Source organism: Nomascus leucogenys, chromosome 10, assembly GCF_006542625.1.
Source record: "Nomascus leucogenys isolate Asia chromosome 10, Asia_NLE_v1, whole genome shotgun sequence".
NCBI lineage: Eukaryota > Metazoa > Chordata > Mammalia > Primates > Hylobatidae > Nomascus > Nomascus leucogenys.
Genome location: NC_044390.1, coordinates 3,243,604 through 3,270,371, shown reverse-complemented (window position 1 = coordinate 3,270,371; position 26,768 = coordinate 3,243,604). Strand labels below are relative to the sequence as shown.

General features: G+C 60.4%; 4 protein-coding genes across 8 annotated transcripts; 2 read left to right on the top strand and 2 right to left on the bottom strand.

Annotated features, from left to right (window-relative positions):
* Window positions 1–327: 327 nt before the first annotated feature.
* IL11 (interleukin 11) lies at window positions 328–13,340 on the bottom strand. Of its 3 annotated transcripts, none has more exons than XM_030819593.1 (5): window positions 5,614–6,210; window positions 3,801–3,973; window positions 3,513–3,599; window positions 3,231–3,392; window positions 328–948 (listed from the first exon to the last, which is right to left on the bottom strand). In XM_030819593.1, the coding sequence occupies exons 1-5, from the start codon at window positions 5,891–5,893 to the stop codon at window positions 778–780; spliced, it is 873 nt and encodes a 290-aa protein (XP_030675453.1). In that variant the 5' UTR covers window positions 5,894–6,210; the 3' UTR covers window positions 328–777. The 3 variants fall into 3 exon arrangements, with proteins under 3 accessions (XP_030675453.1, XP_030675455.1, XP_030675454.1); XM_030819594.1 differs by lacking the exon at window positions 5,614–6,210 and adding an exon at window positions 13,046–13,340 and having other exon boundaries at window positions 633–948; XM_030819595.1 differs by lacking the exon at window positions 3,801–3,973.
* Window positions 9,266–19,653, bottom strand: TMEM238 (transmembrane protein 238). Of its 2 annotated transcripts, none has more exons than XM_030819596.1 (2): window positions 18,944–19,653; window positions 9,266–9,528 (listed from the first exon to the last, which is right to left on the bottom strand). In XM_030819596.1, exon 1 carries the CDS (start codon window positions 19,479–19,481, stop codon window positions 18,951–18,953), a length of 531 nt encoding a protein of 176 aa, XP_030675456.1. In that variant the 5' UTR covers window positions 19,482–19,653; the 3' UTR covers window positions 9,266–9,528; window positions 18,944–18,950. The 2 variants fall into 2 exon arrangements, with proteins under 2 accessions (XP_030675456.1, XP_003277359.2); XM_003277311.2 differs by lacking the exon at window positions 9,266–9,528 and adding an exon at window positions 14,628–14,750.
* TMEM190 (transmembrane protein 190) lies at window positions 11,517–14,543 on the top strand. The gene is made up of 5 exons (XM_030819598.1): window positions 11,517–12,281; window positions 12,359–12,394; window positions 12,981–13,106; window positions 13,190–13,274; window positions 13,363–14,543. The coding sequence occupies exons 1-5, from the start codon at window positions 12,224–12,226 to the stop codon at window positions 13,589–13,591; spliced, it is 534 nt and encodes a 177-aa protein (XP_030675458.1). The 5' UTR covers window positions 11,517–12,223; the 3' UTR covers window positions 13,592–14,543.
* Window positions 19,654–21,115: 1,462 nt separating the features above from the next.
* On the top strand, window positions 21,116–23,565 carry RPL28 (ribosomal protein L28). 2 transcript variants are annotated; one of them, XM_012500043.2, is made up of 5 exons: window positions 21,116–21,187; window positions 21,573–21,661; window positions 21,792–21,915; window positions 23,134–23,252; window positions 23,428–23,564. In XM_012500043.2, the coding sequence occupies exons 2-5, from the start codon at window positions 21,581–21,583 to the stop codon at window positions 23,515–23,517; spliced, it is 414 nt and encodes a 137-aa protein (XP_012355497.1). In that variant the 5' UTR covers window positions 21,116–21,187; window positions 21,573–21,580; the 3' UTR covers window positions 23,518–23,564. The 2 variants fall into 2 exon arrangements, with proteins under 2 accessions (XP_012355497.1, XP_030675452.1); XM_030819592.1 differs by having other exon boundaries at window positions 21,126–21,187; window positions 23,134–23,565.
* The last annotated feature ends 3,203 nt before the right edge of the window (window positions 23,566–26,768 follow it).

The window sequence follows — 26,768 nt, the reverse complement described above, 5'->3', positions numbered from 1 at the left end:
ATCCCAGCTAATCGGGAGGCTGAGGCAGGAGAATTGCTTGAACCCGGGAGGTGGAGGTTGCAGTGAGCTGAGATTGCTGCACTGCACTCCAGCCTGAGTGACAGAGCAAGACTCCATCTCAAAAAACAAACAAACAGCCCTATGCAGTGCGGGGCCCCAGGCAAGGTTCAGACCCTGCCTCCACAGAGCTGTCTGGGTGACCGACCCATCTCCCAGTCGCTGCCCCGCCCGCTCGGGACCTCCACCCGAATGGAGGTCTCCCGTCCACCTGCCCTGCCCCAGTTACCCGAGCATCCAGCCCCAGCTCTCAGACAAATCGCCCTCAAGTGGATATGTATGACACGTTTAATTCCCTGTTCTCTGTCTCACAAAGGTTTCTCACATTTTTGTACAAAAACCCAGGCTTCCCTTTCCCCTCCCTCCCCACCCCAACATGAAAAGTAATTGCTTAAATAAATAATATATATTCCTGCCCAGGCCTAGAGGGGGAGGAGCCAGGGCAGAAGTCTGTGGACAGACTTCTTGGAGACCCAAGAATCCGGGACCCCAGTCCCCTCCTCCTCGGGGACCCAGGAGTCCACCTCCCTCCCACCCCCGCTCCTGAAATAAATAAGTATAAATAAGGCACAGATGCCCCCCAGGCCTCACGGAAGGACTGTCTCTAACTAGGGGGAGATAATGGCGGGGGGATCACCTGGCTGTTTCGCCCCCAGTACCGAAATAAATAAATAAATAAGATCTGGCTTTGGAAGGACGGTGGTGGCTTTGGGCCCTGGGTCACAGCCGAGTCTTCAGCAGCAGCAGTCCCCTCACGGCCCAGTCAAGTGTCAGGTGCAGCCCCCCCAGGATGGCGTGGGCGGCCCTGATGCCCCCCCAGGCTGAGGAGGGGGGCGCCAGCGGGGGCGCCGGCGGATCTGGGGGTGGCTGGGGCAAGGCCAGGCGGGACATCTGTGGGGAGAGGAGAGAAGGTCAGCCACAGGTAGAGGGTGCAGCGGGGGTGCAGGGCAGGGGTGATGTGCAGCTGCGGCTGAATCGGGGCTGCATATTCACTGGGGGACTGTGGTGTGTGGGGTGAAGTGTTTAGGCCGGGAGCTCTTCAGGGTGTGGGGTTCAGAAAATTGAGGCTGGAGTCAGGATGGGCTTCTAGAGCTAAGTGTGGGGTTGGGGGTGAAGTCTGTGGACTCAGGGCTGGGGCTGGCATCTTGGTTCTAGGTGAGGGATCGGGCCTGGGGCTGTTAGAGTTGCCAGGGCTAGCATCTCAGAGCTGGGTTTTTGTTGTTGTTGTTGTTAAAAAAAAATTAAGAGGCCGGGCGCAGTGGCTCACGCCTGTAATCCTAGCACTTTGGGAGGCCAAGGCGGGCGGATGGCCTGAGCTCAGGAGTTTGTGACCAGCCTGGGCAACACAGTGAAACCCCATCTCTACTAAAATACAAAAAAATTATCCGGGCATGGCAGTGTGCACCTGCAGTCCCAGCTACTCAGGAGACTGAGGCAGGAGAATCGCTTGAGCCCGGGAGGTGGAGGTTCCAGGGAGCCGAAATGGCACCATTGCACTCCAGCCTGGGCGACAGAGCGCGAGACTCTGTCTCCAAAAAATAATAATAATAATTAAGAGACAGAGTCTTGCTATGTTGCCCAGGCTGTCTCAAACTCATGGCCTCAAGAGGTCCTTCTGCCTTGGCCTCCCATGCCTTGGGATTACAGGAGTGAGCCACTGCGCCCCACCAGAGCTGGGGTTTTAGAGACAGTATCTGGGGTCTGTGGGCTCGAGTCTAGGGTCAGGCCCTGGATCTCAGGGCTGAAGTCTTAGAGGTGGGGTCTCTGGGTTCAAGTTCAGGAACTCACGGGTGAGGGCTGGAGTCTCAGAGCTAGAAGTTGGAATTTGAGATCCAGGGTCTTTGGAGTTAGGCCCAGGAACCAGGCTTTGAAGTCTTCTGGTCTCAGGGCTTTGGGACTGGCTTTGGAAGTGAGGGTCTTGGGGTCGTACAGACGCAGGCTCAGGATCTGAGGTGTCAGGGTTTTCGATGTTGGGAGTGAGACAGAGGGCCTCAGGGCTCGGGGTCTAGGTCCTGGAGGTCTTGGGTTTGTACAGCCCGGGGTCCCAAGGCTGGCTTTGGGTCAGGGTCTTATATCTTAGGGCCTGGGATCTTTAAGGTATCAGGATCTCAGGGTCTGGAGGTCCATGGTTTTCTTTTCCTTCTTTTTTTTTTTTTTTTTTTTTTTGAGAGAGGGAATTTTGCTCTTGTTGCCCAGGCTGGAGTGTAATGGCGCCATCTCCGCTCACTGCAACCTCCGCCTCCCAGGTTCAAGCGATTCTCCTGCCTCAGCCTCCCGAGTAGCTGGGATTACAGGCATGCACCACCACACCTGGCTAATTTTGTATTTTTAGTAGAGACGGGGTTTCGCCATGTTGGTCTGGCTGGTCTTGAACTCCCGACCTAAGGTGATCCACTTGCCTCGGCCTCCCAAAGTGCTGAGATTACAGGCGTGAGCCACCATGCCTGGCCAGGTCCATGGTTTTCAATGTCATGGGGCCAGGGTCTCCAAGTCTTGAGGTGAGGATTTGAATTCCCAAGGATTTGGGCTTCAGGGTGGGGTCTTGGGTCTTAGGGGCTGGGATTTGGGGACTTTGAGGTCATGGATGATGGAGTCTCAGGGTCTTGGGGTGAGAATTTGAAGTTTCTGGGCAGGATTTGGGGGACTAGGGCCTCAGGGTCTCAGGGCCACAGGAATTTGGGGCTGCAGGGTCAGGGTTCAGGCGGGGGCTGTTAGGGTTCAGGGGGGGGGGGGGGGGGGGGGGGGGGGGGGGGGGGGGGGGGGGGGGGGGGGGGGGGGGGGGGGGGGGGGGGGGGGGGGGGGGGGGGGGGGGGGGGGGGGGGGGGGGGGGGGGGGGGGGGGGGGGGGGGGGGGGGGGGGGGGGGGGGGGGGGGGGGGGGGGGGGTCTCAGAGCGGGGCTGTTAGGGTGTCAGGGTCTCAGAGCGGGGCTGTTAGGGTGGGTCAGAGGGTTTAGGTGTCAGGGTCTCAGAGCGGGCTGTTAGGGTAGGGTGTCAGGGTCTAGAGCGGGGCTGTTAGGGTGTCAGGGTCTCAGAGCGGGGCTGTTAGGGTGTCAGGGTCTCAGAGCGGGGGCTGTTGCACTTAGGTCTGGGGTCTCAGGCTTCAAGGACTCAGGATCTTGGGGCCAGGGTGGGTGGGGGGTCTGGGGGTGGTCAGGTCTTGGGGCCAGGACATACCAGGAGCTGCAGCCGGCGCAGCAGCCGGTCCAGCCGGGCCTGCAGGGTGCCCAGCTCGGGCTCCAGGGTTTTCAGGGAAGAGCCACCTGCCCGGCGCAGCCACTGCACGTGCCGCAGGTAGGACAGTAGGTCCGCTCGCAGCCTTGTCAGCACACCCGGGAGCTGGGGACAGAGCCAGGACATCAGAGAACACCCAGCCAGTGCCTGCTGTGCCCCTCATCCTCCCCACCCCCTTCACTGCCTGCCTCCCACCTTGTCCCCAGCCCACTCCCTTGCCCTTACCTGTAGAGCTCCCAGTGCCCCCGCACTCATGGCCAGGGTGGGCAGGGAATCCAGGTTGTGGTCCCCGTCAGCTGGGAATTTGTCCCTCTGGCAGGGAAAAAAGGCTGTGAGGTGGCCCCTGCCCAGCCTCGGGGCAACCTCCATCACCCACGCCAGGCCCCCGACTCTTCCCCTCCCTCACTCTGCCACCTGAGAGCCCAGAACCCCTCCAAGTGGCCTGCCCGCAGACTTCTGTCAGTTCCTCTCTGCCTCTGACTCCTGTGCTGGCCGCAGCCCAGTCTCTCCTACCAGCTGTGCAGCCAGCTGCCGCGTGTCCGCCAGGAGAGAGCGGGTCAGGAGCACGGTGCTGTCCAGCTCGGCCCGAGGGTCTGGGGAAACTCGAGGGGGGCCAGGTGGTGGGCCAGGGGCGACAGCGGTATCTGGCCACAGGCTCAGCACGACCAGGACCAGGCGGCAAACACCTGGGGGCAGGATAAGGCAGGGAGCTCAGGCTGGACTCTGGGTCTGAGAGAGGAGGGGCTGGGCCTGGACTCCCGGGTCTGAGGGAGGAGGAACTGGGGCCTGGACTCCTGGGTCTGAGGGAGGAGAGGCTGGGGGCCTGGACTCCTGGGTCTGGGGGAGGAGGGACTGGGGCCTGGACTCCCGGGTCTGAGGGAGGAGGAACTGGGGTCTGGACTCCTGGGTCTGAGGGAGGAAGGGCTGGGGCCTGGACTCCTGGGTCTGGGGGAGGAGGGACTGGGGCCTGGACTCCCGGGTCTGAGGGAGGAGGAACTGGGGTCTGGACTCCTGGGTCTGAGGGAGGAAGGGCTGGGGCCTGGACTCCTGGGTCTGAGGGAGGAGGGGCTGGGGGACTGGGCGAGGGAGGGGCTGGGGCCTGGACTCCTGGGTCTGAGGGAGGAGGAACTGGGGTCTGGACTCCTGGGTCTGGGGGAGGAGGCACTGGGGCCTGGACTCCCGGCCTTAGGGAGGATGGAGCTGGAGGTCTTAAGTCCCAGGGTGGAACGCCCGCGGGCAGGTCGCAGGGCCAGGCGGGCTTCCCTCTCCCTCCCTGGCTCTGGCTGCCCCGCCCGTCGGAGCAGACGCGGCCCGGGGCGGGTAGACGGGCCGGGCGTCTCCCGTCCGCCCCCGGACGCCGGAATCTGGGCCCCGGGGCGGGGCATGGTGGGGGAGGCACAGGCCAGAACCTGCCCCCTCCCCGGGCCGCGGGAGCCCGAGCTGGCTGGGAGCAGGGGAAGGAGCCAGAAGCCAGGACGGAGCCCCGGAGACACGGACCTCTCCCGTGGGAGACCCCTCAGACGTCCTCCCAGGAGCCCCTCCGGGTGGGCGGCAGAAGGCCGGGCCGCAGCGCACCTGGGCGGAGAGGGGCAGAGCCACGGGCCCGGCCGGGCCGCGGGAGCGGGAGACCTGGCGGCGGGGGGCGCGGGGGGCGCGGGGGTCCGGGGCTCGCTCCCCGAAGCCCACCCCGGCCGCCCCGCCCACCTGGCCACCCGCCAGCCAATCAGCGCTCCCCGGCCGCCCGCGCCTCGCACACCCCCAGCCCGCCCCCTGGCCCCGCCAGCCGTCGGTCTGTCCGCGCGTCCGTCGGCCGCATCTGCCCGGCTCTCCCCGCTTTCCGCCCGCGCCCAGTCTCTCTCCTCCCCCTGGCTGGGGTCGCTACTCCCTGGCTTGCTCCGGTCTCCGCGGACCCTGCCTCAGTTTCCCTCCGGAGCCTCTCTGCCGGGATCCCAGGGAGTCTCCCGGTCCCCGCGGGCTCCCTGGGGCCTGGGCCGATGGGGGTCACCTCCCTCCCGGCACCAGTCCCTCCGTCCCTGCCCCTGCTCGGTCTCCGCGTCTCGCTCCCTCTCGGGGCCCTGTCTGGCCCGTCCCTCCTGCGGCGCCTCTGATTGGCTGCCTCCATCCGCGCCTGTCTGTGTCTCTCTCTGCCCATCTCCTCCGCCGCCTCCTGTCTCCGAAGCTGCTCTCCTCCCCGGCTGTGACTCCCCGGCTGCCTCTCTCCGGGTCCCTCTCTGTGCGACTCGGAGGGGTCTGCTCCCACCCCCGCCGTGGGTCCCTCTCCTCCCTGCCTCCCTGTCCCCTCCACCCTCCCCATGAACCAACTTACAGTTCATGTCCCCACAGGGCCAGGGGTTCCCCAGGGCAGGGGGCAGGGAGCCGGGGGCCTTTAACCCTTCCCTGTCCGCTGCCGGGGGAGCCCCGAGGGTCAGCTGGGCTGCGGCCTGGGGAGGGGAGGCATGTACCCGTGAGCAGCAGGGCCGCGGCAGTGAGGGAGTGTGGACGCCTGGGGGGTTATATAGGGGGCTGGGGCGGGCGGGCGGGGGGCAGGCGGCAGGGGAGGGCGGCCTGACACATCCTGACTCACCCTCCCTGCCTGCCTTTTCCATTCAGACGGAGCGGCTGCCTTGCAGGGCTCACGCCGCCGCGCTCGGAGGAGGGCACGGAAGGAAAAGTTGGAAAAGTTGAAAAGGGAAAGGGGGGGTGGTCGGAGAGGGGCTGGTGAGGTCATTGGCGTCCCCTCCCTCCACCTCCACGGGCCGGAGCAGACACTCAGGCTCAAGCGCTGGAGTCCGACTGTGGGTGGGGGTCCGGCTGGACCAGGACTAGCAGAGAGAGATGGGGAGGCAGGAGGACGGAAAGGCAGAGAAAGGCCGGACGGAGGGACAGGACAGGGGCCTGGAGAGGTGGAGGCAGGAGGAAGAGGGAGTGGAAGGGAAGGAGAGAGAGAGACACACACACACACAGAGTGAAGGAGAGACTGAGAGAGAGACAGGGAGACGGAGATCCACAGAGATGGAGGCAGCCAGAGAGACACACCAGAGAAGCAGGATCAGAGGGGCAGCCCTGGAGACGGAGGGAGAGGTTCTGGGAGTCAGAGATCAGAGAGCGGGAGGAAGACAGTAGGAGGGACTTGGGGAGATCCAGGGAGACCCCGAGGGGAAAGGAACAGAGACACCAAGACTCTGAGACAGAGGACGCAGCAGCTGAAGAAAGGCACCAGGCAAACAGAGACACGGGGCAGAGTGACAGGGACGGAGAGGCCCCAGGGACAGAAATGGGGAGACAGAGATATCAGAAAGACAGAGACGCTGAGATGTTGGGGACTCAGCAATGGAGGCAGAGAGTAAAAGCCTTTCTCATTTTTTGTTTGTTTTTTGTTTGTTTGTTTTTTGGTACTGAGTCTCACTCTGTCATCCAGGCTGGAGCGCAATGGCGCGATCAATAGCACAATCTCGGCTCACTGCAACCTCTGCCTCCCGGGTTCAAGCGATTCTCCTGCCTCAGCCTCCTGAGTAGCTGGGATTACAGGTGTGCACCACCACACCCGGCTAATTTTGTATTTTTAGTAGAGACCGGGGTCTCATCATGTTGGCCAGGCTGGTCTCGAACTCCTGACTTCGTGATCCGCCTGCCTTGGCCTCCCAAAGTGCTGGGATGACAGGTGTGAGCTACCGTGCCTGGCCTCATTTTTGGTTTTTTTGAGACAGAGTCTCGCTCTGTCGCCCAGGCTGGGGTGCAGGGGTGTGATCTCCGCTCACTGTAACCTCCGCCTCCCAGGTTCAAGTGATTCTCATGCCTCAGCCTCCCAAGTAGCTGGGATTACAGGCGCCCACCACGCCTGGCTATTTTTTGTATTTTTAGTAGAGATAGGGTTTTGCCATGTTGCCCAGGCTGGTCTCAAACTCCTGAGCTCAGGTCATCCTCCCGCCTCAGCCTCCCAAAGTGCTGGGAATACAGGTGTGAACCACCACGCCCGGCCTTTTGAAAAGCCTTTCTCAAAGAGGCAGGTGGAGACAGGAAGGAGGAAGAGAGACGGAGACTAAGGACCAAGAGAAAGAGGCGCTGAGACACTCCATAGATGCAAGACCTCCATGTGCGACTCTCCCACTCTGTGCCTCAGTTTCCTCGTCTGTGAAGGGGGGTTAATGATGCACCCTCATCCTCCTAAACACGATGAGGATAAAGCGAGCTCATTCACGTGAAGCGCAAAGTCGGTGCTAACCATTCTTACTCCTCTCGTTAATTTTTATTAACACATCAGGAACACAGAGAAAAAGATGTTGCCTTCGAGAGAGACCGGGAGGATGAGGGAGAGAAAGGAGCAAGATGGGGTGAAGACGGGACGGTGGGGACACTGAGACAGTGACCAGAACTGGGGCCAGGGGCCAGAGCCCTGGATGTCGCTGCACAGAGGTGGAGGCAGGAGAGGAGTGCAGGGGTGAGGGGACCCGCAGGCCAGGGTGGAGGCAGCTATGCCTACCCAGGCACACAACGGGCCAGCCCCAGGCATGGGGGCAGACGAGGCCCGGGATTCACAACAGAGCACGCGAGGGGCAGAGATACCAAGCCATGTCCCCGAGAGCCCCCAGACCTAGATGGCAGGGAAGGACGGGGTGGGACTGAGAGCATGGAGGTGGTGGGGGCTCTGAGGCTCCATGCAGACCCCCTCATGCCAGCCTCCGAGACTGTGCCGGGCTGGTTGGAGGCTTCCCCTTCCCAATCCAGCACCACTGAAAGGGCAACTGCTCAGGTCCCCAAGGAGGTGAGGTCACAGCCCCCCCACAGTGGGACATGACCTCATCGCCTCAGGTAAGAGCTCTCTCTCCCTCTCTCTGGTCTGTCACAGCCACCCCTTTCAGGGCCCCCCAGGGGCCCTCCCCAGCACTGGCTCCTGCTGGGACCCAGGCCTCTGACCACTGGGTCTCCGCCCCTCAGGGGGCCTGCTTCCGGCTGAGTCAGTGTGGGGGGCCCAAGGCTGCGTCAGTGAGGGGAGAGCTGACGTAGCCCCCCCCCCCCACACTGGCGGGGCCAGCCAAGGTGACTCAGGCCACCAGCTTGGGGGATGGACTAGCCCGAGGGTATGGGGGACTGGCCTGGGGCCAGCTGGGGAGCAAGAAAAGGGTTGTGGTAATGCCAGCCCCGTCCACCTACAGGGACCAGAACCCAATCCCCTTGCCCCTCCTCCCTCAGACCCGGGAGTCCAGGCCCCCAACCCCTCCCCCTTCAGACCCAGGAATCCAGGTCCCCAACTCCTCCTCCCTCAGACCCAGGAGTCCAGGCCCCCTCCCCCTCCTCCCTCAGACCCAAGAGTCCAGGCCCCAGCCCCTCCTCCCTCAGACCCAGGAGTCCAGGCCCCCCGGCCCTCCTCCCTCAGACCCAGGAATCCAGGCCCCCAGCCCTTCCTCCCTCAGACCCAGGAATCCAGGCCCCCAGCCCCTCCTCCCTCAGACCCAGGAATCCAGGCCCCCCGGCCCTCCTCCCTCAGACCCAGGAGTTCAGGCCCCCAACCCCTCCTCCCTCAGACCCAGGAGTCCAGGTCCCCAACCCCTCCTCCCTCAGACCCAGGAGTCCAGGACCCCAACCCCTCCTCCCTCAGACCCAGGAGTCCAGGCCCCCAGGCCTTCCTCCCTCAGACCCAGGAGTCCAGGTCCCCTAGCCCCTCCTCCCTCAGACACAGGAGTCCAGGCCCAGCCCCTCCTCCCTCAGACACAGAGTCCAGGCCCAGCACCTCCTCCCTCAGACACAGGAGTCCAGGCCCAGCCCTCCTCCCTCAGACACAGGAGTCCAGGCCCAGCACCTCCTCCCTCAGACACAAGAGTCCAGGCCCCAAGCCCCTCCTCCCTCAGACCCAAGAATCTAGGCCCAGCCCCTCCTCCCTCAGACCCAGGAGTCTTGACCCCCAGCCCCTCCTCCCTCCTGGACCCAGGAGTCCAGGCCCTAAATTCTAGTTCAGGAAAGGTAGAGGAGGATCTTGTGGCCCTTCTGCACTTTGGGGAGCATGTGTGGGGAAGGTCATGGGTCTGGGACAAATCCGGGGTCCCAGCCGCTGCCAGCCTCCCGTCTCGTCTGGGTCCCCAGCCCTGGGTTGTGGGCTCACACTCCATCCCCGCAGTGTGGCTGCAGGAGGTACAGGTAGATGGGGCGGGTGCAGAGTGACGGGGTGGGTGCAGAGTGACGGGGCTGGGAGTTACTGGCAACTCCTGGGTCTGCCCAGGCCAGGGTGGGACACACTGGGCTACTTCTGTGAAAACAAGAGAAAGAGAGAGAGACAGAGCAAGAGATGAAGACCGGAAAAGAGACCCAGAGGCAGGACTGGGGAGTCCGAAGAAAGTGACATGACAGAGACAAACAGAGCTGGAGAGACAGGGGCAGCAAAGGCCCCAGGAGGCAGCCAGGGCTGCAGAACCCAGTGGAAGCTAGAGACCAGCTTGGAGGCTCGGAAACAGACTGGGCAGCCAGGGCCTGGGGTGGTCACAGACACTGGGGAGAAGCCACGGGGACGTGGGGGATGGCCAGGGAGTCCTGGCTGCCGCGCGGCCCCGAGGGGAAGCCGAGCCGGCAGGGTGTGAGGTCAGCAGGTCCCAGGCTGTGTGTGTGTCCGTCTGTCAGTCCCTGGGGGGTCCTGTCTGGCCTCTGGGGGGTGACGGGGCAGGCCGGCCACAGAGGCAGCCCAAACCTGTCATTAGCGGTGAGGGCCGTGACGGCGGGGCCCCCCCAGTCCCAAGCCGCGGTCCAAGGCCAGGCAGCCCCGCCCCCCACCCCCTCCTTGATCCCTGAGGAATCCCCGGAATTGGGAAGTGGGTCCAGATGATGTTGACACAGGAAACGGTCAGCAGCTGCCCGGCCTCAGCCCCACAACCCCTCTGACCCCCACCCCCGGCCCCCTGCAGAGCCCTCTCTAACCTGTGTCATCTCTGACGAAGGCAGCCCGGGGCCCACTCAGTACCCACCAGGATGTTTACAGGAGAGATGGGTAACACAGAGAGTCACCCCACGGGGCTTCCTGAGAAATGGGGTCTGGCTCCTAGACCATCCACCCAGACTCACAAGTTCAGGCCCCCAGCCCCTCCTCCCTCAGACCCGACCCAGGAGTCCAGGCCCCCAGCTCCTCCTCCCTCAGACCCGGGAGTCCAGACCCCCAGACCCTCCTCCCTCAGACCCGGGAGTCCAGGCCCCCAGCTCCTCCTCCCTCAGACCCGGGAGTCCAGACCCCCAGACCCTCCTCCCTCAGACCCGGGAGTCCAGACCCCAGCTTCTCCTCCCTCAGACCCGGGAGTCCAGACCCCCAGACCCTCCTCCCTCAGACCCAGGAGTCCAGACCCCCAGACCCTCCTCCCTCAGACCCGGGAGTCCAGGTCCCCAGCTCCTCCTCCCTCAGACCCGGGAATCCAGACCCCCAGACCCTCCTCCCTCAGACCCGGGACTCCAGGTCCCCAGCCCCTCCTCCCTCAGACCCAGGAGTGCAGGCTCCAGCCCCTCCTCCCTCAGACCCAGGAGTCCAGGCTCCAGCCCCTCCTCCCTCTAATGCAGGTGTCTGAGTTTCCAACCCCCTTTTCCCTCAGATGCAGGACTTCTAGTCCAGAGACTGTGCCGGGGAGCTGAGACTCCCTCCTCACTGTGCTGCAAAGCTGAGTGGATGAGTTGGGGTGCACTAGGGATTATGGTCCCAACCCAGCCCCCCATTCCGGCTTCCTCTTCTTGGAAGCCAAGTTTTCTCCCAGTCACTGGGGAGTGGTGGGGGGAATCAATGCGGAAGCTTCAGGATCTCCGTTTGGCTGACTCCCTCCCACCACTCTCTAACCTCTGTTCACAGACTGGGAAACAAATCCAGGAGGGAAATGGGGGCTCCCTGTCCAGGAGCCACCATGACAGTCTCCGAGCAGCTCTGGCCCACCAGCCCCTCAAACTCAGCAGGGGCCCACATGGCCTGTCCCCTTCCCTGTTTTATTTTGTTTTGTTTTTGTTTTTTTGACACAGTCTCACTCCTTCACCCAGGCTGGAGTGCAGTGGCATGATCTCCACTCACTGTAACCTCCACCTCCTGGGTTCAAGCAACCTACACCTCCTAGGTTCAAGCAATTCTCCTGCCTCAGCCTCCCGAGTAGCTGGGATTACAGGCAAGTAATCACCACACCCAGCTAATTTTTGTATTTTTAGTAGGGACGGGGTTTCCCCATGTTGGCCAGGCTGGTCTCGAACTCCTGACCTCAGGTGATCCGCCCACCTCGGCCTCCCAAAGTGCTGGGGTTATAGGCGTGAGCCACCGCGCCCGGCCCTATCACTTTCCCTGCTAAACATTCCCTAGACCGCAGGCCTGAGATGAAAAGCCTTTCTCAAGACCCCTGGACCAGGAGACCCATGGATTAGGCTCCGGCCCCCTGTCTCATCCCCCTCCCAGGTCTCCTTGTTGCCCTGGGGACCTTCCCCAACAATGGGGCTCAGTGAGGCCTCTGTGTCTCACAGCTCCCCTTCTCCTGGTTGCTAAGGCGAAAGACTCCCTAGCAACGGGGTTTCCTGAGCCTTCGGGCCACCCGAATCCACCTTCTCAGGTATCAGTTTCCTAAGGAAAGGAATTCCCTAGCAAGGCCTCCCTGTTCCCCACCCCTCAGGGCGCCCCGGGTGATATGGAGACACACCCCAGACTCCCACGCCCTTCCAGACTTCTCTTTCCTGCCATAAGTTGCCAAGGAGGCTCTTCTAAACCTGAGACGCCCCCACTCTTCCACCAGGTCCCTAAAGAATCAACACCCTAGACCAGGCACGGCCAGTCTGGTGGGAAGTCCCCCCACCTCCCTTCGTCCCCGTTACTGTGGGGACTCCCTAGCAACAGAACTCAGAATCCTGGGGCCTTGTGGGCAGGTGGGTGGGGCTGGTTGCTGAGGGGATGTCCTGTGAGGCCTCTTCCCACAGTGGCCCCAGGGGTCTGGGGAGGCGACATGTTGGGCTCTGGGATCCCAGCACTGGGCCTGCTCCTATTGCTGCAGGGCTGGGCAGGTGAGGGGCTGGTGAGGCGGGGAGCAGAGGACGATGCCCGGCCCCACACAGCCCTCACGCTGCCCTTTCTCTCACAGACGGAAGTGGAATCCAGGGATTCTTCTACCCATGGAGTGAGCAGCCGCTGAAATACTGGGTCACCCAGGGAGGGGAGCCCACATCAGACCCCTGAATCTGAGGGAGGAGGAGCTGGGGTCTGGACTCCTGGGTCTGAGGGAGGAGGGGCTGGGGGTCTGGACTCCTGGGTCTGAGGGAGGAGGGGCTGGGGGCCTGGACTCCTGGGTCTGAGGGAGGAGGGGGGGGATCTGGACTCCTGGGTCTCACGGCGGGGCGGTGTCTGGACTCCTAGGTCTGAGGGAGGAGGGGGGGTCTGGACTCCTGGGTCTGAGGGAGGAGGGGGGTCTTGATTCCTGGGTCTGAGGGAGGAGGGGGGGATCTGGACTCCTGGGTCTGACGGGGGGGGCGGTGTCTGGACTCCTGGGTCTGAGGGGCGGGGGGTGTCTGGACTCCTGGGTCTGACGGGGGGGCGGTGTCTGGACTCCTGGGTCTGAGGGAGGAGGGGCTGGGCCTGGATCCCTGGGGTCCTGCACAGAGTAAGCACCAGGAAGGCAGCCCGGGAGCATGGCCTTGGCATCCCGTGTATGAGGCCTTCGGAGTGGGGTGCTGTGATGAAGCAAGCCACTGGCGGTTGGTCCCCAGGCTGTGAGGGTGACATATGGGACCGGGAGAGCTGTGGGGGCCAGGCGGCCATCGATAGCCCCAACCTCTGCCTGCGCCTCCGGTGCTGCTACCGCGATGGGGTCTGCTACCACCAGCGTCCAGACGGTGAGGGCTCCTAGTCCCAGGTCCCTGGGGCGTGTGTCTGGCGGTCGGGAGCCCGGGGTCTTAACCCTGCCTCCCTTGTCCAGAAAACATGCGGAGGAAGCACATGTACGCGCTGGTCTGGACGTGCAGCACCCTCCTCCTCCTGAGCTGCAGCATCTGCTTGTTCTGGCGAGTGGGCCTGGGATAGGGCGGGCGCCTGCACCCTCAGGGGGAGGGTCCGGCGGAGGGCGGGGGCTGAGCCGTCCGCTCCCTGCAGGTGGGCCAAGCGCCGGGACGTGCTGCATATGCCCGGTTTCCTGGCGGGTCCGTGTGACATGTCCAAGTCCGTCTCGCTGCTCTCCAAGCACCGAGGGACCAAAAAGACGCCGTCCGTGGGCAGCATGCCAGTCACCCTGTCCAAAGAGTCCAAGGATGTGGAGGGGAGCACTGAGGGGGAAGGGACGGAGGAGGGTGAGGAGACTGAGGGTGAGGAAGAGGAGGATTAGGGGAGTCCCCAGGGGAATGCTCAATACAGATATGGTGGACAGATGCATGTTCTCTTCTCTGAGAGGCGTGGGGAGCAGGGGGCACGGTGCACACAGAGGCTGGGGTAACAGGTGGGGGCTGGAGGGGGCTTGGGGATGGAGGCTTAGGGGGCCCCTGGAGGAGGCTTAGGGTGTGAGCTGAGAGGGACCCTGGAATGAGAGAGATCTGGGAGGTAAGTGGGGAGGATCTGAGCTGAGGGGGTTCTGTGCTCATGGGGGTGTCCTGGGCTGTGATCATGGGGGCCCTGGACTGAGGGGATAGAGGTGTACGAGTGCTGGAGTGCGAGTCTGAAATGAGGGAGTTGAGGGTATGTGGGGGTGGCGGGGTCTGAGGGGTGCCTGGACTGGGCGGGGAGAGGGACATGCCACAGATGTGGAAACGTGCCCCTCAGTCTCCTACATGGAGTGCCAGTGACTGACGGTGCCCCCCGCCCCCACCCCAGATGCACCTAGATGACCATGAGCTGCTCTCCACCAATAACTGAGCATGGCGAGGCAAGGGGTGGGGGTTCCGGGTACAGGCGCCTTCTTGAAGGGCAGGGGCTTCCCTCATGGACTGTGACTTCAGCTCCCAGCTCCCCAGGGCCCAGTGGCAATTTTCTTGGAGGTGCGCTGCAGTCTAAGACTAGTCCTACCCATGCCTCCCTCCCTCTCCCTGCACCAAGCTACCCTTCAAAAGTGTTTCCCCAATACATAGCTTGCAAGTCCAGTTTGCCTCCGTGTCTGCTTCTCAGAGAACCCAAACTCACACAGGGATGTCGGGGAGAGTGGAGGGGTCTGGGCTGAGATCCTTATCCCCTACCCCCTCCCTGGTCCCCTAGGAGAAGGGGCCAGCATAAGGCTAGGCTCCTATATCCCCAGGGCTCCCGGTCTCCCCAGGGCAGGGGCAGCCTCACCTCAGGTGTGGCCAGGCCCACCTGGGTGCTAGAAGGAAGCAAGCCACCTCCTCTCCATTCCCACCCCGGCAGGGTCCCTCTCCCAGACAGACATGCAGCGCTAAGGCAAATCTGCTTTTTATCCAAGTCAGGAGGGAGGGGGGACAGGGAGCGTCCGGCTGGCCACGGATGTTGGGGCAGCTGCACATCTCAGTTGGTCCTGACAGCTGGAGCCGAGGGGTTGTCTGCAGGAGGGAGGGTGGAGTGAGTGACTGCTCAGGAACCCCTCCCATCCCTGTGTTCCGGGCTCTCTGCCTGGGGGGCAGAGGCAGGGAGCCCCATCCACCCGCCCGTGCCGCTCACATGGACTCACACACTTGTTCCTTCATCCCTGCATGCCCCCATTTGCTGAGTGTGTGCATGCGTGTGTGCCTTTAACGCCCTGAAATCCATGGGTAGAAGACGGGGAATGCGAGCCAGGGAGAGGCAGAAGGGGGGAAAGGAAGACATGCAGAGGGGGAAAGACAGAAGCACAGGGACAAAGAAAAAGACCTGGGAGACAGAAACACAGAGACAAAGAGTGAGACAGAGGGAGACAGGCAGACACAGAGAAGACAGAGGGAGGCCGGGCATGGTGGTCCTCATCTCACACCCTCACTCCAGCATTTTGGCTGCAGGCAGGAGGATCACTTGAGCCCAGGAGTTTGACACCAGCCTGGGTCAAACTGGAGACATAGGAAGACCCCGTCTCTGGTACCTGTAGTCCCAGCTCCTTGGGAGGCTGAGGGGGGAGGATTGCTTGAGCCCAGGAGATTGAGGCTGCAGTGAGCTGTGATTGCACCACTGCACTCCAGCCTGAACAACAGAGCAATAGGGGTGGCTCTGCCCGGCTACTCACGGTGGTCTCGGAGGTTGTGGGGGCTACCAGAGCCAGAACCTGTGGGTCCCTCTGCTAAAATTCAGGTTCTCTGTCTTTCATGTGCTGGAAGCTCCTCGCTCTCCCCAGTAAGCAAGAGTCCTGGGTTTGGACAGACCCATTTTCCTTGTAATTGGGGCCTACGTTCAAGTCAGCGTGGTCTGAGTCTTTGGTGGAGGATCGAAGAGTGGAGGCCTGTGCAGCTGTGTTAGACGTTTAAGCTACATAAAGGATTCTCTCCTCTCCCCTCCCCTCCTCTCCTTTCCTTTTCTTTTTTTGAGATGGAGTCTTGCTCTGTTGTCCAAGCTGGAGTGCAGTGGCATGATCCTGGTTCACCGCAACCTCTGCCTCCCAGATTCAAGTGATACTCCTGCCTCAGCCTCCCTAGTAGCTGGGATTACAGGCGTCCGCCACCATGCCTGGCTAATTTTTGTATTTTTAGTAGAGACAGGGTTTCACCATGGTTGCCAGGTTGGTCTCGAACTCCTGACCTCAGGTGATCCACCCACCTCGGCCTCCCAAAGTGCTGGGATTACAGGCGTGAGCCACTGTGCTCAGCCAGGATTTCCAAAGGTAACAGTAACTACAGGTGCATATTTTTGCATTTTATGCCAAGCTTCATGTTAGCTTACGCTTCACCCGTGCAAGCAGATGTTCATGCTTTCTCATCCCAGTTCCTTCGCCGAACCACAGTATGTAGCATATGATTGGGGTGACTATTTCCCCAAATCTCACAAAGAATAATATATAACTGGTAGCATTCTGGATGCATAGGAGAAAAGTTAATTCTAGCTGGGCGTGGTGGTTCACGCCTGTAATCCCAGCACTTTGGGTGGCCGAGGTGGGCAGATCACCTGAGTTCGGGAGTTCAAGGCCAGCCTGACCAACATAGAGAAACCCTGTCTCTACTAAAAATACAAAATTAGCCAGGTGTGGGGGTGCATGCCTGTAATCTCAGCTACTCGGGAGGCTGAGGCAAGAGAATTGCTTGAACTCAGGAGGCAGAGGTTGCGGTGAGCCGAGATTGCGCCTTTGCACTCCAGCCTGGGCAAGAAGAGTGAAACTCCGTCTCAAAAAAAAAAAAAAAAAAAGTTAATTATTTACCTACACAGAATGTCCTAGGATAATAGGGTTTAATTCGTTTACCAAACCCCTATTTGAGAGATGGATTCAGTCACCCATCCATCCGTGTGCCAATAAATGCATTCATCCACTCATCTGTGTACCTATCATTCAGCCCCAACCATCTATCCAACTACCCATTCACCCATCTATCCAGAGAGCGCGCAGAGGCTGGGCAAACCCTGACTGTCCTACGGATAGTCCTATGGACCAGCTGAGGCCCCTGCCCCAAGGAGTTCCCAGGTGTAACCGCAAGTTAAGGTGCCCTGGGGAGGTGACACAGGCACCCTCATTCCTTTTGTTCAGTAGGAGTCTCTGAGGCCTCCCCAGTACCATGCTGCATGGGTGAGGCCGAGGACACAGAGAAATATCAGGAAAGGCTCTTGTCCCTTTATCAGGCAAGGCTCCCTCTCCAACCATATCCATTCACGGTTCATTCCGCAATTCACCACTTACCCACATCTACCCATTAAACAACCCATCCATCCATCAATCCAACCACATCTCTGCATCAACCAACCCATGCATTCACCCATCCACCCACCCACCCATCTATTCATTCACCCGTCCATCCACCCATCCATCTACCCATCCACCCACCCATCTATCCATTCACCCATCTATCCATCAAACAACTCATCCATCCATCCATCCACCCATCCATCTACCCATCCACCCATCCAGCCATCCATTCTTCCATCCATTTATCCATCCATCCTTCCACTTCCCTACCCAACCATCAACCTTTCCTGATTTCACACTTTTTGCTGGGCAATGCTAGGAACAAGGACGCTAGGGACCTAGGTCTTACCCTCAAGGCCCTCCCTGTCGGGCGGGAGAGACAGTAACAACATAGACACAGCACATGGCCATGCAAGCAGCAAGAGGGGTCGCTCAGACAATGTGAAGACCCAGAGAAGGCCACGAAATTGAGTTAAATCTTAAACATGTGAGAAGTTTTCTGGGTGGAGTGGAGACAGCCAAGGGCACTCCTCATATAGAGAAGAGCAGGAACAGGGACCAACTGGCCATCTGTGGACTGAGAGTCATCATTAGTGCAAAGAGGCAGGAGAAATGGGGCCAAAAGGGGGTCCACAGGCCAGTGAGTGCTTCAGTTTTTTTTTTTTTTTGAGACGGAGTCTCGCTCTGTCGCCCAGGCTGGAGTGCAGTGGCGCAATCTCGGCTCACTGCAAGCTCCGCCTCCTGGGTTCACGCCATTCTCCTGCCTCAGCCTCTCCGAGTAGCTGGGACTACAGGCGCCCACCACCACGCCCGGCTAATCTTTTGTATTTTTTAGTGGAGACGGGGTTTCACCGTGGTCTCGATCTCCTGACCTCGTGATCCGCCCGCCTCGGCCTCCCAAAGTGCTGGGATTACAAGCGTAAGCCACCGCGCCTGGCTTCAGTTTAACTAAAGGTGAAGAGGGAGACACAGCAGGTCTTTGAGCAGAGGCAGGCTAGCTGGAAAGGTGTGTTTAGGAAAGAGATAGAAGGTAGAGGGGAAAGGGGAGTGAACGTGTGGTGGCTTCACTTCTCCTGCTGTTGGTCCTTCTTACTCCTCCTTTCCTAGGCCTACAGGTCAGGAAAATCCCAGCTCCTCCTTTCCTAGGCCTACAGGTCAGGAGAATCCCAGCTCCTCCATCTACGTGTTGTGTGGCCTTGGGCAAATGTGGCACCTTTCTGCGCTTCAGTTTCCTCCACTGCAGAATGGGGATGGTAATTGTAGTGACCTCGGAGACCAGTTACATCGAGAAGATTAAATGGGGCCTGGGCTGGGCTCAGTGGCTCACGCCTGTAATCCCAGCACTTTGGGAGGCTGAGGAGAGCAAATTGCATGAGCTCAGGAGGTGGGGACCAACCTGGCCTACATGACAAAACTCCGTCTCTACTAAATATACAAAAATTAGCCCGGCAAGGTGGGGCGCGCCTGTATTCTCAGCTACTTGGGAGGCTCAGGTGGGAGGACTGCTTGAGCCTAGGAGGTCCAGGCTGCCGTGAGCTGAGATCACGCCACTGCACTCCAGCCTGGGTGACAGTGAGAGATCCTGTCTCAAAACAACCCCAAACGACAACAAAACAAAACAAAACAAAACAAAAAATGGGGCCTGGTGTACCTGGAGGCTGGGGCTCTCCCCGTGCGGGGGGCCTAACTGTGTGACTCGGCCCCCAAACTTCCCATCGCCAGGGGCAGGGTCTCACAGCCTCCCCCACGTATGCACTTGTGCTTGCTGTGTCTGCGGTTCTCCGCCAGTCTTCCCGTCCCGGTCTCCACCCCGCCCTGGGACTCTACCTCCCCGGGGCCGCTCTCTGTCTCCATCTGTCCATTGCTCCCCCGTCTGTCTCCATTCCCGTCCCTCCCTCGGTCCCTCCGTCTCCCCGCCCTGCCCCGCCAGCCCCTCACCTGGGCCTCACTCGCTGCCCGCGCCCGCCGCCCCGGGCCCGGCCTCGAGCGTGGCGAGCTGCAGGCGCACGCGGCGGGAGCCGGCGGCGGGCGGCGGGGGCGCGCGGGCGGCTCGGCGCGCTCTCCGGGAGCCGGGCGCGGGGCGCTGGCCCGAGGCGGCGGGCGCCGACCAGCGGCGGGAGAGCTTGCGCGCCAGGCGGGCGAGCGCCGAGGGCCGCAGGCCGTAGTCGCGCTCCAGCTCCTGGCGCGAGATCTCGATGTTGCCGGTGTACCAGAGGATCCAGCCCAGCAGGCTCAGGAACACCAGCAGCGCGCCCGAGTAGATGAGCAGGTCCCCGAAGTCGCGGCCGCGCACCTGCAGCTGCGCGAACACGCCAGTCAGCAGCGCCGCCATGCCCGCCACGTCCAGCGCCACGGCCAGCAGCAGCGCCATCCGGCAGCGGCCCAGGCCGGCCGCGGGTGCTGGTGCGGCCGCCGGCGCTGACGGTGCACCCGGCGGGGTCCCCTGAGAGGCGCACACCGCTGGCGCCGCCGCCATGGCCCTGCACCGCCGCCGCTGGCGCCCAGAGAGCGTTCAGGGGTGCGGCCCGGCGCGGGGCGGGGTCAGGGGACGGCGCCAGGTGTGCCAAGCTCCCGCCTGGTCACCTGAACCGGGCTGGGCGCGAACCGGCTCGGCCGGGGTTACCCTGGCCGTGGTTTCCGTGCAGGGGCTATTGCTCAGAGTCCTGAGCTGGGGGTAGCCAGGCGCACAGCCAAGGGTGCCTAGGGCCCGTGCCACCCAGGGAGGTCACCCATGGCCAAAAATCAGGGCATTTTAGTGGTGGCAGCGTGGGACACTCGGAGCCGGGCGTGGCGTTGTTTCTGCTCAGTGTCCGCCTCCCGAAGCCTGTGCAGATCAGACAGTGCAGATCAGACAAGGCCCTTAGACACCAAGGAGCTCTGGGACGCGAGAACCAGTAGTCGGGGTGATCTAAGAGGGGAAGCTCCGGGCTCCGCGGAAGCTGAGTTTCCTTCACTCAGCGCGTCTCTTCTGGGGTCTCCTGTGTGCCCAGCGAATGAAGCCACGGACACAAAGACGGACGAGACCCATCAGGTCCAGAGCGCACCCGTGGAGGAAGCTGGGCGAACCCCGACTGTCCTATGGATAGTCCTATGGACCAGACGAAGCCCCTGCCCCAAGGAGTGCCCAGGTGTAACCGCAAGTTAAGGAGCCCTGGGGAGGTGACACAGGCACCCTCATTCCTTTTGTTCAGTAGGAGTCTCTGAGGCCTCCCCAGCACCATGCCGCGTGGGTGGTGGTGCCGCGAGGACACAGAGAAATATCAGGCAAGGCTCCTGCCCCTTTAGGGTGGCCCTGACAACGGATCATAACCTCCCAGGGAGCTGATGGGGTGTGACAGGCACACCATAGGCTGGAGGCACAGGTGGAGGGCAGGGAAGAGGACTGGCAGATCTATAGAATCCTAAAGGGAGCCAAGAGCAGCCACATGCAAATCTCCCTCCCTCCAAACAACTCTCCCTTAGAGGGCATCCGCGCTCCCCTGGGGTGGCAGTCTGCGAGAAGTTTCCGTGTAGGTTCTCCCCAGGCTTAAACAGTTTGAGTTTTATTTCAAGAAAACCCTGGGAAGGGCGAACTGCAAGGGGGCTGCCGGGATTAGCCGAGGGATTCCGAATGAAGACGGAGTATTTCCGAACATACACATCTCTCCCAAGAGAGTTCCCGGAGGGTTCCGAAAATACCCGAGCGGGCCTCGGCGCCCTCATTGGCCATCATCGCGAGGGCTTACGAAGACCGGAAATATCCAAAGGTGCCGGGGCTAGGCTTAAATAGTTCACGCATTCAACAGTTCATTCATAAAACAAATGTTTGTTGAGCGCCCATCATATGCCAATCACAGTGACAAGCGCTGGGTGAGCAATACCGCAGAGACAAGGCTGAGGTATGGGTCCCAGGACCTCTCGAATTGGAGCCCCTCGGAAATCCAGCGGTAGAGTTCCGAAAACTTCCGAACGGTCCTCGGAATACGCTCTCGGCCCTCTAACCGAATAGTTCCGAATATTCCCGAGCGTTGAGCGATTGGCCGGCGGAAGTAGCCGAACATCATCGAGCCGTCTCGGAGGTGGGGACCGACAACTCCCGTCGCGCCCGCCCAGAGAGGAAGCGGAAATGCGTGTACGGTATTAAAGGCGTCGCCCCGCCCCTTGCCTTCCTCTTTCCGTCTCAGGTCGGTGCTGCGAGAAGAGGTGAGCGTGCGTCTTTCTGGCGTGGTCGCCATCTCGCGTCCGCCGCGCACTCCCTCCCAGTCCTCTGCCTGCCTTCTCCCCTTGCGCCTCGATGGTCATTGGCGGACCCCAACCCCTCCCCCTGAAGTCGTTGTGAATTTTCAAGTTATTTTCCCTTCACTCTCATTCGCCGCAGTTAGTCTCGGCTGCCTGAGTTCGGTCCCGCCGCCTTAGGTTACTCAGTCGCGCCTGACAAAGAGTTCTAGGTCGCTGTCTGCCCTCAGGGGTCTCCCATTCACCCAAGTCCCCAGTCGCTCTCGTCCTCTGCTGTCCGAGCGGGGCCCGTGGCCCAACGCCGGTTTAGTTCTCTGTGTCTGACGCTTTCCATGTGCCTGTTTCCCCGCAGCCGCCGCCATGTCTGCGCATCTGCAATGGATGGTCGTGCGGAACTGCTCCAGTTTCCTGATCAAGAGGAATAAACAGACCTACAGCACTGTAAGTGGGGCCCGGATGCGTCGCTGCTGCGGGAGGAGGGTCCTGGGTCCCTGACTCTGGGTCAGAGGGCGGGACCTTCGCATGTCTCCGGGTCCCCTCTTGACGATGCCTTGTGCCGCCTCCTTCCCAGGAGCCCAATAACTTGAAGGCCCGCAATTCCTTCCGCTACAACGGACTGATTCACCGCAAGACTGTGGGCGTGGAGCCGGCAGCCGACGGCAAAGGCGTCGTGGTGGTCATTAAGCGGAGATCCGGTGAGTTTTGTCTGCTTTGGGCCAGAGAGCGGCCCCTTTCCCGGGTCAGGGAGCTGTGATTTTTTACTGACAGGCAGGAAGAGCGGTAACTGCCATCGCGGCGGGCATCCCTGGCGACAGGGTGTTGGTCTAGGAACCGGTTTCCCTCTCGGCCGACTTGCCAGCTCTGTGAGCCGCGCGTGTCTGAGCCTGTGTCTTCACCTGTAAAGTGGAGAAACGAAAAAGTACCCGAACTTCCTCGGTGGTTGTTGAGAGTTAAGGCACGGGGTTGATGTTTTCAGATGAAATTCTCAAAGCAAGTCGGCGTGGGGATGGATAGCTTCATCCCACAGGTGGGAAAATTGAGGCACAACAGGGGAGGGGCCGTCGCTACCACACTTAGGAGGGGACAGGCTGGGTTGCTCGCAGCCATTTGATTCCCATTTTGCCTGTGTAGGTTAGAGAAGAGGTCTTGAGGACCTCACTCCGTACACTGTGCTGTCAGGTGCAGGCCTTTTTGGGGATTCTCTGAATGTTCATGTGAGTCGGAGGTTTCTAATGGAGGAGTCCAGCTTCACATGTGTTCTTGCCAGGGCTCTGTTTTCTTTTTCTTAGAGTGAGTTTTTCTCAGGTTCTTGATTGGAACTGCCTCAGAGCCAAGGGTCCTTTTATTCAGTGGCGGCAACAAGTGATCCTCCTGTCTCAGGGACACGTAGTCCAGGGAGCAGCCAATTGCTTGGCGCCTGGGGACCCTGTTCTGGGGAGTCCTGAAAGCTTTCAGCTTTCCCCCCTTGGATTGCCGAATACATGGGTGGCCCTTCCTAGACTAAGGGACTGGCCTGAGTGAGGCTGGGCCTCTCAGCCAAGCTGATGTTGAACCACTGCTGTGGGGATGGGCCTGGGGTTCCTGGGAAGCTATTGCCAGGAGCGTGGGCTCTGGCCGGACCTGGATCAGATCCTAACTGAAGCGGCAGCTTCCTGGCATGAGAAAGGAGTGTTTTCGTGGTGGACAGTATTGGGCTATGAGTGTGACAGAAGCTGTGTCCTCAGTACTCTGGAATGATGAATGAGCCTCTGTTAAATGGATAGGTGGGGAAACAGCTACCTGCTGCCTGCCCAGGCACCTGCCATGGGCCCAGGGTGCTTAGCTTCTCAGTGTGAGACCGTCCACACCTGCGAGGTGCGCTAAAGGTGCAGGTTAGGTGGATTGACCCCAGGGCCTCCCTGACCCCCAACCAGGCCAGCGGAAGCCTGCCACCTCCTATGTGCGGACCACCATCAACAAGAATGCTCGCGCCACGCTTAGCAGCATCAGACACATGATCCGCAAAAACAAGTACCGCCCCGACCTGCGCATGGTGAGCTGGGGTTTGGGGATCAGGGGGGGGGAGACTGGCCAGTGCTGTGGGGAGGGGCCTCCCACTACTGGTTGCAATACGGGCTGGATTCTTGCTTTCAACCTACTCCCCAGCCCCAGCATGGGCGGCTTGTGGAGTGTGTGAGCTGAGCCTTGCTCTGCCCTCCCACCCCCAGGCAGCCATCCGCAGGGCCAGCGCCATCCTGCGCAGCCAGAAGCCTGTGATGGTGAAGAGGAAGCGGACCCGCCCCACCAAGAGCTCCTGAGCCCCCTGCCCCCAAAGCAATAAAGAGTCAGCTGACTTTCTCACCTGCCTCGACTGGGCCTCCCTTTTTGAAGCGCTCTGGGGAGCTCTGGCCCTGTGTATTGTCATTCAGGCCATGTCATCAACACTCTGCTTGTCACCTTGTCCATCTGGAGGTGATGTCAATGGTTGGCTATGCAGGAGGGGTGGGGTAGCTGCCTTGGCCCTGGTGGGGGCAAGGGTCACTGTCTTCACGGAAAAAGCTTGCTGACTTGTGATCAAGACCTACTGTCCCATTGTGAAGTGGCCTGAAGAATCCCAGCTGGGGCAGTGGCTTCCATTCAGAAGAAACGCCTTTTCTAGCCCAGAAGGGTGCGGGTTGAGGGCTAGGCCCTGGGCCCTGGTGCTGTAGCACAGTTTGGGGACTTGGGGTGATCCCAAGCCCTGGGGGATGGCAGGCATCACGTGAGGAAGATGAGATGACTTCCGCATCCAGGGAATGCGCACAGCCACGCTCGGAGGGGATGGGCTGGGCTTGATGCAACCTTGTCTCTGAGATGGGCAACTTGGTGGGTGGTGGCCCCAGGGTATAGCCAGCAGGCATTGAACAGCCTTAGCATTGTCGCCCTACTCCCAGCCCTCCGGCTGTCCCCATCGCTCCCCAGTCTCTTTGAGCTGGCGCTTGTCACTCAGGTCTCAGCTCAGTGGCCGCTCCTGGGCCACCCAAGCTTTCCTGATTGCCCAGCCCTCATGTTTTCTTTGGCCTGTTTACTCCCTAGTGTTTATTACAGCTTGTGAAGCCAGGAGTTGGAGACCATCTTAGGCAACATAATGAGACACCGACTCTAAAATAAAACTAGCTGGGTGTGGTGGTGCGCCACCTGTGGTCCCAGCTCCTCAGAGGTTGAGTAGAGGCTGATGTGGGCGGGGCACTGGAGCCAAGAGTATGAGGCTGCAGTGAGCCCATGAGCCCCACCACTGCACTCCAGCCTAGAAGACACCGTGATTCGGTGAGGCCTGGATGGGGAAAGAGTCATGCTGTTGATCCTCACGTTTCCTGGGTACCTAACTGTCAGCCACTGCCAGGGACCAAGGATCCAGCATCCAGGGCACCCCTGGTTCCTGCCATCCTGGGGTACCCGATTCAAAGAAGGACTCTGACACCACCCATGGCTCTGTGACTTAGGGTAAAGGGACTGTCAGGGCCTCGACTTGCCATTGGTTGGGGTCATAGAGGGCTGGGAGCCCTGCATTTTGGGGCAGACTACTGCCCTTCCGACCGCAGTCCTGTCTGCTCCAGCCTTGCCCAGCTCAAAGGAGAGCAAATCTGACCACTTCTTGCCAGCCCCTGTCTGCTGTGGATTACCATATACTCGCCTTAGTTGGGTCTATTAACTCAGATTGAGAGGGGTTGCCTTAGAACTGAGTAGGGTGACTTGGTACCTGCTCAGGACCCACTGCCATCCCAATCCCACTCAGGCCCACCCCTGGCTGGCTTCACTCTGCTGGTGACTTGGTACCTGCTCAGGACCCCCCACTGTCCCAGGCCCACCTCTGGCTGGCCTCACTCCGCTGGGACTCCGCCTTCATAAAGAAAGTTCACTGCTCACCTTAGTAGATGGTCCCTTCTCGTGCGGCCTCTCCCCTGGCATCTGCTTCAGTTGTCCTCCACAGCACTGATTTCCAGCGAACAAGCTGGCAGGTTTATCTGTGTCATGTTTGTCCTGTGCTGGTGGGCAAGGGGTTTGTCTAGCACACCAGCATATAATAAGACGCTTAATGAATGGTGGATATTGAATGTACAAAGGCTGAGGCCCACTGGTCTTGAGAGTTTGGTCACTGGAGACTTTTTTTTGGAGATGGAGTCTCACTCTGTTGCCCAGGCTGGAGTGCAATGGTGCAATCTTGGCTCACTACAACCTCCACCTCCTGGGTTCAAGCGATTCTCCTGCCTCAGCCTCCCGAGTAGCTGGGATTACAGGTGGGTGTCACCACACCCAGCTCAGTATTGTATTTTTAGTAGATATGGGGTTTCACCATTTTGCCTGGGCTGGTTTGGAACTCCTGACTTCAAATTACCCACCTGCCTCAGCCTCCCAAGTGCTGGGATTACAGGCGCCTGAGGCTTTCAGATGTGGCTGCTGCTGCTCATAAAGTCTTGTCCATAATCACCTCCTTGCCTGTCCTGGAGCCTTGCCCCTCTAGGCCCCACCCCCTGTGGAGTCCTGCTGGCTGCCTCTATCCCTATCTGAATCCTCCCTGCTGTGTGGCCTCGCCTGATCTCATCTGTAACATAGCCCAGCTTAGTGGACCTCTGTTCCTGCAGGTGGCCAGCCCGTCTGTGTGGCTGGGCTGGGGAGGCCACGTCTGGTATCTGAATGCTACTGGTGGGTTGGGGTGGAGGAACCAGGAGAGGGCTGGAGGGAGGGAGATGGTCTCAGCCCCGGAGAGTTTGGAGTCCCCAGTGTGCTGAGCAAACGTGGATACACCATTTCCCTCCTCTAGACCTCATCTTGGAGAGGGAGATGTTGGATGGGGCCATCTATTCAAGCTTTATTCACACAAGTCATGTCTGTTGGCCTGGAAATTGGAAAACCAGTTACACCAAAAACATGATATTAAGAAAAAAAGCAGGCAGGCTCACCATAGTAAAAATGCTGAAAGCCAAAGACAAAATTTGGAGAACAAAAGAAAAGCGTCTTGTCACATACAGAAGGTCCCTGATAAAGTTAGTAGCTGCCCTCATCAGAAACAACAGGCCCAGGCAGTGGGGACACATCCAGAGTGCTGCAAGAACCTCCCCCGGGTCATCCTATCCCCAAGAGTGATGCCCGGCAGCATTCCCAGCTCAGGGCTACTGGTTCACAGAAGCCAGGAATCAAACTGCCTGGGTTCCAGTCCCAGCTCTGCCAGTTATGCCCAGCTGTGGGGACTTGGGCAGCTCATTTAGTAGCACCGTGCCTCAGTTTCCCATATGTAAAAGGCCATTTTGAGTGCCTTTCACAGCCCTCCATAAGGCAAGTGTCTCAGTGTTCACTGCTGTCTCTCCAGCTCTTAGTCCAGTAGCTGCGTGGTGAGTGAATGTAGGGCGCACCCTGGAAGGCTGCCAAGCCCAAGGTTGTGCAGAGCGCTGGGGACTCCAGACTCCCCACAGCAGCAGAGACTCAGGACTGAGGCATGCTCTGTTCACAGGACATGCTGGCGTCTACTGTGTCAGGGCTCTGTTGCTCTGTGGCTGTGCAACCTTGGGCAACTTCCTCAACCTCTCTGTGT

Excerpts from the sequence above, each read along its gene's own strand:
- IL11 (XM_030819593.1), bottom strand. The coding sequence starts at position 5,893 with ATGGAAAAGGCAGGCAGGGAGGGTGAGTCAGGATGTGTCAGGCCGCCC. Across the intron at positions 3,393-3,512 it reads GGGCACTGGGAGCTCTACAG|CTCCCGGGTGTGCTGACAAG; the intron begins GTAAGGGCAAGG and ends CTCTGTCCCCAG. Across the intron at positions 949-3,230 it reads TGCGCCGGCTGCAGCTCCTG|ATGTCCCGCCTGGCCTTGCC; the intron begins GTATGTCCTGGC and ends CTCTCCCCACAG.
- TMEM190 (XM_030819598.1), top strand. The coding sequence starts at position 12,224 with ATGTTGGGCTCTGGGATCCCAGCACTGGGCCTGCTCCTATTGCTGCAG. Across the intron at positions 13,107-13,189 it reads CTACCACCAGCGTCCAGACG|AAAACATGCGGAGGAAGCAC; the intron begins GTGAGGGCTCCT and ends TCCCTTGTCCAG. Across the intron at positions 13,275-13,362 it reads TGCAGCATCTGCTTGTTCTG|GTGGGCCAAGCGCCGGGACG; the intron begins GCGAGTGGGCCT and ends CGCTCCCTGCAG.
- TMEM238 (XM_030819596.1), bottom strand. The coding sequence starts at position 19,481 with ATGGCGGCGGCGCCAGCGGTGTGCGCCTCTCAGGGGACCCCGCCGGGT.
- RPL28 (XM_030819592.1), top strand. The coding sequence starts at position 21,581 with ATGTCTGCGCATCTGCAATGGATGGTCGTGCGGAACTGCTCCAGTTTC. Across the intron at positions 21,662-21,791 it reads ATAAACAGACCTACAGCACT|GAGCCCAATAACTTGAAGGC; the intron begins GTAAGTGGGGCC and ends CCTCCTTCCCAG. Across the intron at positions 21,916-23,133 it reads GGTCATTAAGCGGAGATCCG|GCCAGCGGAAGCCTGCCACC; the intron begins GTGAGTTTTGTC and ends ACCCCCAACCAG.